The sequence below is a fragment of the Pocillopora damicornis genome, chromosome 12 (assembly GCF_964200805.1).
Source record: "Pocillopora damicornis chromosome 12, jaPocDami1.2, whole genome shotgun sequence".
NCBI lineage: Eukaryota > Metazoa > Cnidaria > Anthozoa > Scleractinia > Pocilloporidae > Pocillopora > Pocillopora damicornis.
In genome coordinates this window covers 1,425,431-1,439,624 of record NC_142681.1, presented here as the reverse complement: position 1 = coordinate 1,439,624, position 14,194 = coordinate 1,425,431, and the positions used below count along the sequence as shown (strand labels likewise).

At 38.9% G+C, this 14,194-nt stretch overlaps 2 protein-coding genes across 3 annotated transcripts; both read right to left on the bottom strand.

Annotated features, from left to right (window-relative positions):
- Positions 1–241: 241 nt before the first annotated feature.
- LOC113676706 (LIM domain kinase 1) lies at positions 242–10,389 on the bottom strand. Of its 2 annotated transcripts, XM_027193392.2 has the most exons (19): positions 10,004–10,389; positions 9,794–9,929; positions 8,892–9,001; positions 8,370–8,564; positions 7,769–7,877; positions 7,008–7,327; positions 6,628–6,708; positions 6,049–6,118; positions 5,583–5,669; positions 5,137–5,224; positions 5,003–5,046; positions 4,719–4,778; positions 4,255–4,326; positions 3,456–3,622; positions 3,288–3,337; positions 2,799–2,854; positions 2,621–2,668; positions 2,102–2,208; positions 242–1,539 (listed from the first exon to the last, which is right to left on the bottom strand). In XM_027193392.2, the coding sequence occupies exons 1-19, from the start codon at positions 10,099–10,101 to the stop codon at positions 1,386–1,388; spliced, it is 2,052 nt and encodes a 683-aa protein (XP_027049193.2). In that variant the 5' UTR covers positions 10,102–10,389; the 3' UTR covers positions 242–1,385. The 2 variants fall into 2 exon arrangements, with proteins under 2 accessions (XP_027049193.2, XP_027049194.2); XM_027193393.2 differs by lacking the exon at positions 9,794–9,929 and having other exon boundaries at positions 10,004–10,259.
- A 389-nt stretch (positions 10,390–10,778) lies between these two features.
- LOC113676722 (uncharacterized) lies at positions 10,779–13,960 on the bottom strand. The gene is made up of 5 exons (XM_027193415.2): positions 13,614–13,960; positions 13,018–13,074; positions 12,264–12,441; positions 11,598–11,731; positions 10,779–11,315 (listed from the first exon to the last, which is right to left on the bottom strand). The coding sequence occupies exons 1-5, from the start codon at positions 13,761–13,763 to the stop codon at positions 11,214–11,216; spliced, it is 621 nt and encodes a 206-aa protein (XP_027049216.2). The 5' UTR covers positions 13,764–13,960; the 3' UTR covers positions 10,779–11,213.
- Between the last annotated feature and the right edge of the window lie 234 nt (positions 13,961–14,194).

The window sequence follows — 14,194 nt, the reverse complement described above, 5'->3', positions numbered from 1 at the left end:
GCTACAAAAGTAATTGACCGACAGGTCTGCGGGATTTTTAGCTCGTAATATTTTTGTCCCAGGTTTTCCTCAACCATGGTAGAGGACATCTAGTCTCCCTGGAAGTTATAAGTCAGACCTGGCTCTGAAATGAAGGTTCTACACTTTTACCTTTCATAGAAAATTGACTAAGAACTTTTTCGAGAGAAGTGGAAAGTCCCCCCACCCCCCGCCGATGGGGACACGAACCATCATACGCAGATGTTATAAAATCCTGATTTTATTCCAATTTGGTAACACACGACCGGTCATTGTGACAAGTGGAGAGTATAAATAACAAAAAAAACTCTAAAGATTCTCCGACGATTGGTTTTCGCACGTCAGTAACTTGACGCTTTATTACAACTGTTGATAGTCAGCGCGTGCTTGAGTAAAAAGGGGAATGAAAAAATAAATCTATTTACAATTCAGCGGTGTAAGACAATGTGCTTTGTTCGAGTACTAAATTCCCAAATTACCCATCTGGTTCCCAGAGCCACGCTAACCACTTCGAGAACTGTTTATCTCAGGTTGAGTCGAAACTCGTTTTCTTCTGTCGATTTTCTAATGTTTTTGTTGTTGTTGTTGTTGTTGTTTTTTTTACCAGCCGACCAAGTAACAAGAATTATCTATTTCTCATAAAGCCTTGTAATTCCTGTACAGGCCAGGAGGTTCGCAGCTTTAAGGAAGTGAGTAGCGTCATTAAAACTGAGAAAAATTATACGCGGTACGACTGCAGTTGCGCGCACTGTTTCGTTTTTTTCATTGTGAACGACCTGACAACTTTTCCTTTAAAAGGGGAAAAGCTGGTGCGAACGTCACATTCGTACATGTCACCCAAGAGGGAGAGGGAGAGGGAGAGGGAGAGGGAGAGGGAGAGGGTGAGGGTGAGGGTGAGGGTGAGGGTGAGGGTGAGGGTGAGGGTGAGGGTGAGGGTGAGGGTGAGGGTGAGGGTGAGGGTGAGGGTGAGGGTGAGGGTGAGGGTGAGGGTGAGGGTGAGGGTGAGGGTGAGGGTGAGGGTGAGGGTGAGGGTGAGGGTGAGGGTGAGGGTGAGGGTGAGGGTGAGGGTGAGGGTGAGGGTGAGGGTGAGGGTGAGGGTGAGGGTGAACAGACTGACGCCTGACCGCTGACAGAGTTGACACGGGTGGAATCCACCAAGGTATATTCACAGGACGGTTCAGCTTGCCACAGGAAGCGATCAAATCCTCCAAACTTGGTACATGATAAAGTTGCTGGAAGGGAAGGAATCCAAGCTGCTACAGTGCTCTGGAAATTGCCCAAAGACAAGCAACGACAGAGGCGAACAACTGTCGTTTTGTGCAATCTATCTTTTCCAAAAGGCTTTGGCTATGATAGAAGGATCTCGTTCATGTCTGCCCGCTTCCTTCATTACTTTCACTGATTTTTCTCATGAGGGTGGCAGGTAGAAGAGTGAACCTCATGTCAGATGGCAAAGGCAAACCAACGTCTAAATGAAGGAGTAAGGCCTCCAACCACTTCTCCAGGTCACAAAACTCGGGTCTGTTAGAGGAGGACAAAAGTACTTCAGTAAAACGCAAACATATCGTGGCCACCCACTAAAGTCTAGGCAATATCAGAGTCAAAAACCGCACATAGAATTTGTTTGACTTCTCTGCTTCCCAGAAGGCGTATTGCTGTTTTGATCACAAAAGACCCAAAGTGCTTCAAGCGAGGGAAACCCAAGACTCGAGGCAAAAAACGTGTACAAAAAACCAAGTTACTACTGTTGTTAATTATTTTCCGCTTTGGTTAAAGAAACAATATCTTTGCTTGGATTAATTAGAGTAAAATTCAAGACTTTTTCTCATAGAGCCTAGAGCCGAAAGAAATCTCCTCAATATCCTTGGCAAACTACCCAACATATTATGGCATAAAAGCTGTAATATAACGAACTGATTCAATCAGTGGTTTGATAAACATCAGAAGAAATGTCACCGGGTACTTCGCCATAAAAATGATTTTATAGCTTAATGTTCTGAACCCTATTGTCATTTGCTACACAAATAATTTGTGTGTACGTACTTTGAATCTGTAATTCCAAGCAAGGAAACCTTTCTTTTACCTCTTATCTGAGTCCAGATCACAGCAAAGGAAAGCTATTTTGTAAAATAACTCGGGACATCCCTCACAAAACTCTTTACGGAATTTCTCCTCATCAATTCCAAAATTCTGTGGACACAAAGGCGAGAACGATTAATACGTGACCGAATTTTTTAAGAAAGCAATGACACTGATTCAGTTGATAGATCTCTACATTTCCCGCAACCCTATCACGCAAAATCTTTCTTTCGCTTCAAGTCTAGGAGCCAATTGTTTATTTCCCCATGAAATGCAGCGAAAAGGACGTTGAAGTTATACCAATATATCCACAGCTTATAACTTTGTCTATTTTCAGCACCTTTGTACCGAAACTTGTTATGAAATTTGGAGAAGATCTGTACGGATCACTTCGAGGATCAAACAATTAATTTATGAACTCCCAGCGCTTTTTTAGGTGTAAATAGAAGACAAGATTTACCCAGGCATAGTCAAACTAAAGCAACTAGAATTATGAAAATTAAGGAGTATAAAAAATTCTTACTGATAATCGAGGGAGGAAGTCTGGATCAGCCTTTACTCGGCCAATTATCTGAAACAAAAAAGGAAGGAGGTGATAGTGGAGCCTCTAGAACGTGTAAATATGGAGATTGACTGTGGACTTTAAACAGGAATGACATGAAATGACAAAGCAAATTGATCCATGGAGGTAAAAATCATACCTCGCATGTTAAAACCCCAAATGAGAAAACGTCGACCTTTTCATTGTACGTCATTCCTAAAAAGATAAATGAAACAGATGATGAAAAGGGCGCTACGTAACAAGCAAGGCAGCACTCGACCCAAGACGTCCAACTTGCCAGAGCACGATTCCACAATCCCTTGCCAGAGCCCTACCTCCCCCTTCCAGCGAGGTGCGGGTAACCCAGCAATTTCAGTGAGGCAATCGTTTTGTCACCCCCCCCATCCTGGCATTTCGTAAGGTTTTTCTGACAACCTACCAATGTCCATTTATACTCCTGGGTTGGGAGGCATTGTGTAAGTACAGCATACTGCTTACATATACACTTAACTCACTGACCAAGCCAGAGCTTGAACCCAGACCTTTCGATCAAAAGCTCAGCGTACTAATCACAAGCCACCGCGTCTCAAACAAAAAGTGAAGCCCAACCGTTTTTGCTCGAGCAAATTAAAGTAAAAAGTCAACTTACCCAACATCATTTCTGGCGCCATCCAGTACGGGGAACCCACCACAGTGTACCTAAGAAACAACAGTGATTTACTACTTTATAGTTAGATTCCGGAAGTAAATATAATAGTTAGCATTCCGAATTAAGAATAATTTTCTTTAGATAAGAACCATCACAAAAGCATCACACCTTTTCTTTGGAGGAGGCGGCGGCTTGTTGCCGGTAGGGCTTCGTGTTTTTCGTCCTGAAGAGGGAGGTATGGTCGATGATATCTGATCAAGAGGCGATAAGGGTTTGTCTCTGACCACACGAGCCAAGCCAAAGTCGGCCACAACCACTGACATATCGCCTGACTCCTGCACATGATGAAAGAAGGAGGATTGTAGTAAAACTAATACATGGAAACTTGTGCAAACTCGATCTGAGTAACTGCTAAACACAACTAAAAAAGTGGGCCTTAAAGCTGCTCTAATAATATGTTCGTTTGAGAGAAAAGGGATAGTTTAGTTGTGTGACTCCCGTGAACGCTATGTATCGAAAGCAATCCCCGTTGTTATTTCTTTAACACGTTTTGTGATTGGTCCAGACAAATCGTGCTACCCTCTCAACCAATCAGATGCAAAATAAAATCGTTTTGCACGCTTCAAACAGTTCGCATTTCATCACTGTGATTTTTTTATTGGCTTTTACTTTCTTTCTTCTGATTTGCCGCCGTAATATCTTTAGTTTAGGTTTTACGATACTCCTTCTGAGTGCGCTCCTGATGGTCCTTGGTCCTTCCTCGATGCAATCAGCGTAATTGTTTTCCTCACCCAATCGCAAACTTCCTAATATTTCCAACACATGATTCCGGTTGCAGAGTTACTACGTTATGTCTGAGCTGGTGACACAGCTTTGGTTTTCGTTTAAAATATTGCATTCATATGGATAGGAAAATAGGAACAAAAAAATCTCCTTTACAAACAAATCATCAAAACAGCCAATTTACCTCGTCCGTTTCAACCAGGCAATTCTTTGAGGTTAAATCTCTGTGCATGACGTTCATTGAATGGAGGTAAGCCTGGCAAAAAGATTGAAATAAAGGAGCTAACAAAAACATTTTACTATAAATAAAAACAAATGAACTGAAAAAATGAATTATTCTTACGGCCCTCTGTGAAAGTACACCATTGAGTATGGACTTACAATCTCCTGAGAGTAATAAAGGTAAAGTCTTCCAAACTTTACATTTGCACATGTAAATTAGAATCTGCTTTAATTAAAAGGGTTTATATGTTCTAACGCATGATCTGAAAGCCTGCTCTCCCTTGATTGACAAGCAAGCATTTCTTCCTTGACTAGTTGTGGTACTTTGGCATTAAATCACCTTTTTAAATTCTCATTACTAAACTTCTAGACAAAGTATCAGGATATTAGCATTACAATTCATAAATCTGAACTTCTCCAACTCACCATTCCAGCTGCTATATCTTTGGCAAATCTAATCCTCTGCAACCATGGCAATTGTTTACCCTACAAGGAAACCAAACCTCTGAAATAAGTTTGAGCACAAATTAATACCATCACAAATAGAGGTTCAAACACCTGAGTTCAGTCAATACAAAACTGGACCATGTGGAAATGAGAACATAAGCACATAAAAATTCTCACAATAAATCACAAGGTCCACACATATCTTGCAAGTAAGTTCCACCTTTCTTCCTAAAGTCAGTAGAACAAATAACAAAATTTCATACCTTATCCTTTAGAACTTGGCGCACTGTACCACCACCAATATACTCTGCAAAACATCAATGTTTTAATCAACAAAGACATTATCAACTCCTCCTAACTTTCCTTACATTACAAATGTATTTAGCAAAGGGCTTACCAGTAATCAAGTTCAAGGTCTGGTCTCTGTACAAAATGCCTATGAACCTCAGTACATTAGGATGATTCAAACTCTTTAGCAAAGCAACCTGAAAAAGATTCAAACTATTATTTTAGGAGCTAACAGACTAGCCCCTCTTTGGTACACCCCCTCTCTAAAAAGGCCCCTCTCTAAACACCCCCTTTCTAAAAAGCCCCCTCTCCAAAAAGTCCTCTCTTTACAAAGCTTCTTCTCTCAGAAGCCCCCTTCGCAATGCCTTCTTTGTGATAAGCCCCCCTCTAGCACCCTCCCCTTATCACCTAAAATGGGTTTCCTATGGTTTTGAAGAGGGCAGCTGTTGCTGAAAACTTGATGGCATTGGGCATCAAGTTTCTGGGTAGTTTATATATACTGTGCCTGCTAAAAGCACTTGTCCAACCAAGCTTTATAAAGAAAATGTAACTTACCTCCTTCAAGAAGCTCACTTTAGCTGTTTCATCATAATTTAGAAGCTCCTTCATCACCATCACCTCTCCACTCTGTCTCTGTGTCACCTTGGAAAAAAAAACAAAGGCACAATTACTATGCATCCATGAAAGAATGTACTAGATAAAGTCTTAACTTAAGAAAAATAGGTATGACATCCTGACTGAACTTTACGTTTGATTGTGAGAGAGTAATCCTGAAAAAGACTGTTTTGGAAATAGCAACTGACATTTCGACCAGCCAAGCAGAAGCCATTATCTGAGTCAGGTTAACTGAATGAAGAGTTGACTCAATGACTCATCAAGGTCATCATTGAGATCCTTCTGGTTGTTGCAATGTCAGTCACTGTAGTAGACACTGATCCCTTTTGGAACTGCCTTTCTTGGGACAATCACACAACTGTTCAGATCAATTATTACTCCAGGGATAAAGTCACTTGCTGCATACCTTCCTCACTTGTCCAAAAAAGCCTTTTCCTATCACATCTCCAAGGACCAGATCACAAGGCCTGAAGACCCTTTATAAGAAGTCAGTTATATAGCATTAATTTCCTTTAGATCTCTATGTAACACATCTGTTGTACTGAAAGTTACACACTGAGTTCTGTAACTTACACTACCCCCTGACTATGTATTTGATGGGTTTGAGAAATGATTTTTAATAATTTTGATTTTCTCAATATGACTGATGAGTCAAAAGCAGTCAGTCGTAGGAAAACAAGACAATTAATCCTTTCACTTGCTCATGAAACTTAAGAACAATTTACTGGAAAAAAAACATTTAAATAAGCAAGTCATGTAATAGAGTTAAGCCCGCAAAGACATAAAAAAGGGAAGTGCTTTGGACTACAGTTGAAAATTGAAAATTTTCAAGGAGTTAAGCTACAAAGCATTTTAACTAAACCACAAATTGAAGTCAAATGTACCTAATGCAACCAGCAAAACCTGAATTGGGCTGAAAGTTTTTTTGAGGAAATTTTGGCAAATAAATAAAGAGATAAATGAACACAACATTGCTGAGTATTACCTGTTGGCAGCAGTCTCTGACTTGAATGACTGAGCTCTGTGAATTGCCGATCGTAACTTGAAATTGTCAGACAATGAATTACTATTGAAAAAAAAAAACCAAGGAAAGAAATTAGACATCAAAAAATTTTTAAAGGGCTTGTCCAGATCAAGAGAAAAATAAACAACCAAAATTTGCTCTAATGTTGTTCAGAGGTACAAAAACGCACAACCAAGCTGAGCATCCACCCTTGAACTTGCAAAAGAGATTTAAAAGAGGCTTATTCAGCTGAAAAAGATGTGGTTAAAATATAAAAGTTCATTTTAAAGCTTAAAGAAGTTATCTTGTCATCATTAAATTTTTGTGACTAGCTCTCAGGGAAAACCAGACCAAAGAATTACCTTCTTGGAAGTGAATTTGATCGCATAGCAGGCTTTGTTATCTTCTTTCCACTAGCATCTTTCAAAGAATCTCCCTCCCCATTAATGAGTTGGGGGTTTTCTGAGGATGCTGATGTTTGACAACGCCGTAGTTCCCTTCTGGAGAACAGAGATATTGACCTGTTACGAAAGCTTTTATCTTCAGCAGTTGCCCCAGATTCACCATCAGAATCAACACTGAGTAGTCTGCACTGTTTGGGTTTCAGGTCAAGTCCACTTGCATTTCGTTCAAGGGTAATTTCAGTGATCTCATTTGACTGGGACGTCAGGAGAGAAGCAACCTACAGGGGTTAAAAAGAAATTGCATCTTAAGTTTTTCAAATATGATTGACATTTGTTTCCTGTTTACAGCCTAGAGTTGAACTTGTGTTCAGCCAAAACCCAAACAACTCTTGCTGGCATTAAATGACACAGGATATCCAACTGAAAAACCATAAGAAGCTTAATTTTTCTAAGTCTGTAACAACCATACACTTCATTTAGGCTACTTCTTTAATAAGTCATTCTCAGCCCCCTTCTTCTTTGCAAATATAAGGAATTCTCTTGTTGTATATCCAGTGTGACACATATCCTTAGTGCAAAGTTTCCCTACAACAGGTTTCACAATATCTTAAAAGCAAATAGCTAATTCTAAACCACCTCAGATTTTGCCTGGTTATCTAAACATTTCCCAATTGACCTCACTCACTGCTCACTAGATCAATTACCAGTTCTTTGTTTACCTTATCAATAGTAGAAGGAGACACAAAAACTTTGTTGACCTCCAGTACCACATCTCCAACCATGACATTTAATGTATCACAGCTCTGTGACTTTTTGGTTGTTTTAAACCTTGTGGTGATAAAACATTTCTAATTTAATATATTAAAGTACAGGTAAGACTACCAAGTACAAGTATTTCAGGACAATCATAGGATTATTATGTTCTCTATGTTTACCTGTTGAAAATATAAATAGACTGAAAAAATATATTTGACATTCATCCAGTTGTTTACATTTTCTTCAATACAGGTTTAAGCCTCTCAAAAAGTTCACTTTCAACATAATTTTCAATTTTGTACCATTGTGCATACCAAATTTAAAGTAAATTTCAGAGAAAAATTAATAAACAAAAAGCACCAAATATTTTAAACCTCCATAATCTGTTTCACAATTTGTAAATACCACATGGGTATTAAAATAGTAGACAAGTTATATACCATAAAAAGTTTTATACTTTGCACCCAAAAAAGATATTCGAGATTACACACAGGTAGATAATTTATTTGTATAAATCAACAAGCTATATTGAAGCAGAAAAGTTGTGTGACAAAATAAGAATACCCTTTGATAACAAGAGACATCTCAGGTTCTTTCTCCAAACTTCTAGATTTTATAGACCTCTTTCTTTCCCTCTTCACAATTTCTACTTCAATTTTATGATTGCTCAAAGCTCCAGGAGTCAGATTTAAGTGATGAACAGCATGTAAAGAAGGATTCCACCAAGACTCTTCTTTTCCTTTCATGAAACATGTACAGCTAGGGTTAAAAGTATTTCAAATATGGTAAGAAAAAACGTTTGGATTATTGTTGCACTGTAATACAATAATTTATCAAAAGGTACATGAAATTGTTTTTTGTCTCTCAGGGTGAAACTAAGAGAGGCTTCCAAATAATACCCCATACCTGTGTTTTTGAGTAAACTTTTTGTTTATTAGAGGAAGGAGAGAAGAGGAAAGCTAAATAGAGCATTAGTTATGGGTAGATACTTGTATAGAGAATGATCTTCGAATCACTTTTCATGTACTCCAATATTTGCAATTTTACTTTACAACTACATAGACTAAATTGCATGAAACATAATACCATGTCAGTCTATGTTGTTCAAGAAGGACGTAATCATCTTCTTCTCCCAAAAATTGTTGACAGTTTCCACATGAGAAACATTCAGTGTGGAATTTATGATCAGCTACAACCTGATTGAGAATATTTAGAAGAAACATATTCAATACAAGAAGTTTGTTCTATCTTTCCATATGTGTAACTACATGTTCATGTATTCAACTTCTGAGTACCGTAGACTTGGTGGCACTTACTGTAAGAGGTAATAGTACACCTTGATGGAGATTGCAAATCACCAACTTGAAAAATTTTGGTTTAATATACCAAGTTTTCAATCTTTGGTACTGCCCTTTCAGTTATCAGTAATTAAATGACTGATTTCTGTTCACTAACCAATACTGATATTAAACAAAAGGATGCAAATTACATCATTTTGTACACATTAAATTCTACTGACTAGTTACAGAAATCCTGTTCTACACCAAAATCTTTTTTTTAACTCAGCAGGTGAAGAAGTTATAACTTCCTGTTGTTGTTATAAAAAATGCATATTAATTGAAATTAGGGAAAGTTCCTGAAAACTGAAATGCCACAATCTGTAGCATTCCTGGACAAAATGAAAATTTGATGTACATTCACTCTATGATGCGGAAAATTATAAAGATTAAGTGTTAAATCGGTAAATTAAGAAATATACCAAACATTAGCGATAAATTGCGATGGAAAGAGTTGGATCAGTGAATGAAGCTCAAATGAAATATTCGCCCCTCTACAACGGAGAAAACTATTGCCAACAATGTACGAGCGGTGGATGAATGGTTTACAAGATAATTAAGACCACAAAAGCAGTATCAGATTTACACTCAATTGAGCAGACTTAAGTAACAACACGAATTAAATGTAACACGATAGATTATGGCACACACCACTACAAGTCCACTAATTTTTTGCTCGCAGACGTGACACTTAGATCGGAATTTTTCCGTGTAGTCCTTTTTGCAGTAAAGCGTCTTTCCACGGGCATAGTACGTAGATGAAAGTTGCCGTTTACACTCTGAACACCTAAAGAAAGATTGTGTTAGGGAAAAGGCATCCGGAAATAAAGGAATTCAGTTTTCCGACGAAAGAAAACTTACTTGAAGCAATTGCGGTGCCATTTGCTGCATAACGCTTGTATGGGTGTATCATCCTTTTGTAGCAGACTACTACAACTTACGCACACTGCGTCTTCCATGCGAAGCAAAATGAAATATATAGGGCAGACTCAAGAGAAGAGTAAATGCGTCATTGTATAATATTGTCTACCCGGTAATTTTTTTCCTCAACGTATTTATATCCTTGGTTGCCCCCTACATTTTGTCGACGGGTGATATTTTCCGCACTTCAATCAGCAGCCTGGCCTTAAATCAGCGGCCTGGTTGCTGGGCATTCCTCGATCACCACGGAATCCCAGGAATTATGAACAAGAGAAAAACTGAAAACAACAACCACTCAGCTGAGTATCAGAAGTTTTATAAATAGCGGAGATGAAAATAGGGCTATTTATAATGATGACTGCTTTGAATCGGAAAACTCGTGGTAGCGATGGGAAAGGAAACGGTAATCATGCACCTGGAACAATTAAAGTTGGACTAAGGGACGGGGATCAAGTTATTCGTGAAGATCAGCTGTAGCTTGCGGGTACAGCTGCACTTTCCACTCAAAATCAAGAAGAACATGCAAGTATGAAAATGTTATTTTTTCGCAGATATCACAGTTGCCGAGTGCTCTATTTTAATTGCCTTCCCGTGTCCGATCTTCGTTCCTCCGCTCAGTTCCCAGACAGTGGCTTATTATAATGCCTAAGCCCGCAAAGAAAGCAAGTTAAGGGGATCCATTTTTGCGAAAAGCTCAACACACTCGTCACAGGGGTTTGTTTCTCGTCGGTACCGATCTTTATTCAGATAAATTAGGTACAAAGTGTCACATTGGAAGGCCAAACATGAAAGGGATAGAATATAATTTTCAGTCGGTTTACCATCGGATTGGCGCCAAAAGAAAAACGCCGCTTTATGCGTAAAAAGCTGGTATTGGCGAAAAAAAAAATGAAAATGCTCATAAAAAAAATTTGCTTCCTAATGTGAAGGGAATATTTCTTCAACGTCAACTGTGACAAAAGGAATGAATAAGTAACTGACCCAAACTCAATCTCCTGGTACTGATGGTTGGCCCCTCAATGAAATCTGAAAAGTCACAGCGAAACTGGAATAGCCGTAAACTGCAAAATGATTTATGAGAACAAAAGCATCCCCACAAGTACGGTCATTCTCCCACCCCGGACAAATGCGTTCCTGGTAAAGTTCAAAACTATTTATAGCGAGGGATCGAAGGATATTCCGGGGGAGGTGCACCTTGGTTCATTTTCTGCGTCGTCACTCCAGAGGGCTCCACAACAACAACTGTAGTCGCCTGATAAAAACAAAAAAAAAACAAACAAACAGAGAAAAAATTATCAAATTCGTCTGTTGACAGAGAACGACGTTATGCAAAGAGCTTTCGTAACCAACGGTCATAGAATGTCAAAGAAGCCGTTCTTGAAATGTCACGCAATGTAAATCCTACTCCAGTCCTCACCACAAAAAGTTTCTCTTTTGAATGAGTGAGGAAGGGGGGGGGGGTGGTTATGAAGGGAGGAGGGGGTTGACATCCCAAGAAACAACTGTACAACTGTCTAGGAAACATGTCACTCACGACTTGTCCAGTGCAACAGACTCCCATGCAACCAATGATAGAACCACCCAGCGCAAGGAGGGCTCCGATGCCGTCCAACACGAAGATAGCAAACATACAGCGCTGGGCTACTGTTACTTTGTCGCAGTCATCCACTGAAATTTGAATTGCAAGAATGGTAGAATAAGGTTAATCAGTTATTTCAATACATTTACCATTGCATATAGGGTCTGATGTATTTTATTTTTTAATAACAGCACTGGCCATAAAAGGAGCCGTAATGTCCGTCGACATACTAGCTCGTCGAAGTGTTGTTTGCGGTAACGTCAACCTTTCAATTTAGTTGGCTTATTGGCTCTTCGCTTAAATAGTGTCAAAAGTTTTTGAGTATTTCTCTTCGATGCGCAAATTTCTCTCAAGATGGAAGAAAAAAGCAAAAAAAATCATTTGGGTTAATGAACAAAATATCAAATTGAGAAGGCTACACCTTACAGTAAGCAGCGAGGAAGGTGTAGATTCAGATCAGATAAAAGCGATCGATTTGAAAACTTCACGTTATACTTGTTGCTCAAATTGAAGTTACATGAAACCTATTTTGTACATCATCCACTCACAGGAAGCCACCCTAGGACAACCTCCTTTAAAAAGACGCGAATGCTCGTCGGACATTATGTATTAGAAGCTTACTGTTCATTGGGACATCATACTCTCCACTGCAGTGGCATGTTCCCTCCGCATTCAAGCTGCAGTGTTCTTCCATCAACCCTTTTAGAATGGTGAGTAAGGTAAGAAGCCCAAATGAGACTCCGGTCCCAGCCGCACACACAACAAACCACAGGATGTCTTGGACAAGGAAGAACGCCATCTGCAAAAAGTAACGAGTAACATATAACTCCCTCTTTCTTTCCACTGCGATTATCAGAGAACTTATTACTTGTATTAACTCTCAGCAGTATCATTTATTTGCCCGTGATCGCCCCATTTTATTTTTAAATGGCATCTCAGCGTGAAGAAAAAGCCAGATTCATCAGTCAATCAAATTGCATTAAAGTTGTTCAAAGTTGTAAGACTGGTTAGTCCAACGTCATTGAAAACCTTGTGGTTTTTTAGTTTCCTTTTTTTTTCCAGGGAAATTTGATATAGGGTCTCTTGCAACTGTTTCAGACAAATTGTAATCCTTCCCCGGCCACAGAAAATTTGCATTAAAACGATTCTCCGCACTTTTTTTTCCAGCTAAACACTCGCTCAAAACAGAGAAAAGGAAAACAGCAAACATGACAGAGATCAAGACTATGTTATAAACTGAGCTCAGTTTATAACCTCTTCATGAGATAAAATAAAGAAAAATTTTGAAGCGGCTTCAATAAGCAGGTTTTTTCCTGTTGCATCTCTGAACGGTAAAAAAGTTTTTTTTTTTTTTAATCTACTCTAAATCACTCACAGCTGTTTTGCTTCTTCTCAGCCACGTTATGAGACCAAACACTGCACAAAGTAGTAACTGAACAAAAGAGAAAAATATGTCAATACAGCTTCACTAATAATGTTATGTGAGTTGAAATGGTGGCGTTACGGCAAAGTATAATAGAACTAGCTGAGCTACGTTAAACTAAATTCGTTGAACTGAACGTAGAATTAAATAGGCAGTAACTGTACATTTTTTATATTTTTCTTGTATGGTTCAAAATAGACGAGAATTCTTTATGTAACCAATGTTTTCCGTTGTAGTTTTCCTGAGAAAAGTTTTCACACGGTCTTTAACACGGCAAAATTTAGGAAAATGTATTGAGAAACTAGCTACTTCTTAACTTTATTTCAGCCCTGCCACCCCCTCTGATCAATGAAAGTTGGGATGAATGTACATTTAACTCTTTGTATGAACAATTTTAGATTAAAAAACATCATTATTGGGGTTAACTGGCGTCCAGTATTGAAAACGTAAAGCAGATTCAAACCGTTATTTTTGTTTACCAATTTCAATTGACGTTTTACAATTCCTTTTTATTTGATAATCAAGACACACATGAATAGATGCCATACCCCGAATCCTGTCCAAAGTCCAGATCCATGTATCCCTCCTATCAAAGCATAAATCGCTCCACATATCATGTCGGCGACTGCGGTAATTAAAATGAAAATTGACATGACGCCAGCAGCCATCGCCTTGCCACGCTCGACAAGATCAGTCATTTTCGCTCTCAAGAAATAATCGTCAAGTTGTGAGCTTAGTAACGAAAGCACAAAACGTCAGGAGAACTGTGAATCTAAGGAAAAGAATTCACGTTCACAACTGATGAAAAACAGCTAGCGCGAAAGTTAATAAACTTTCTGTGAGCTGTGGCAGACTGCCTCACAATTCTTGACCACAGTGTTGACCACAGGATCCCAGGCTCTCTAGTAGCCGTAGATGTACTGTCAGTAAATAAAATTTACAAACGCCAAAGTGTGTCATTTTGAAAATAATCCAGATAAGAATGACGTACTTGCTTGTGTCTTGCTGTAAGGCTCGCTTCTGCAACTGCTTTGAAACCGTTTGGCTTCTCAGATGATACTTCAAATTCAAACGGTCTTCACACTGCCTGGGTTACCTGTGTCTTTGCTTTGGCGCCCTTTTTTAAGGG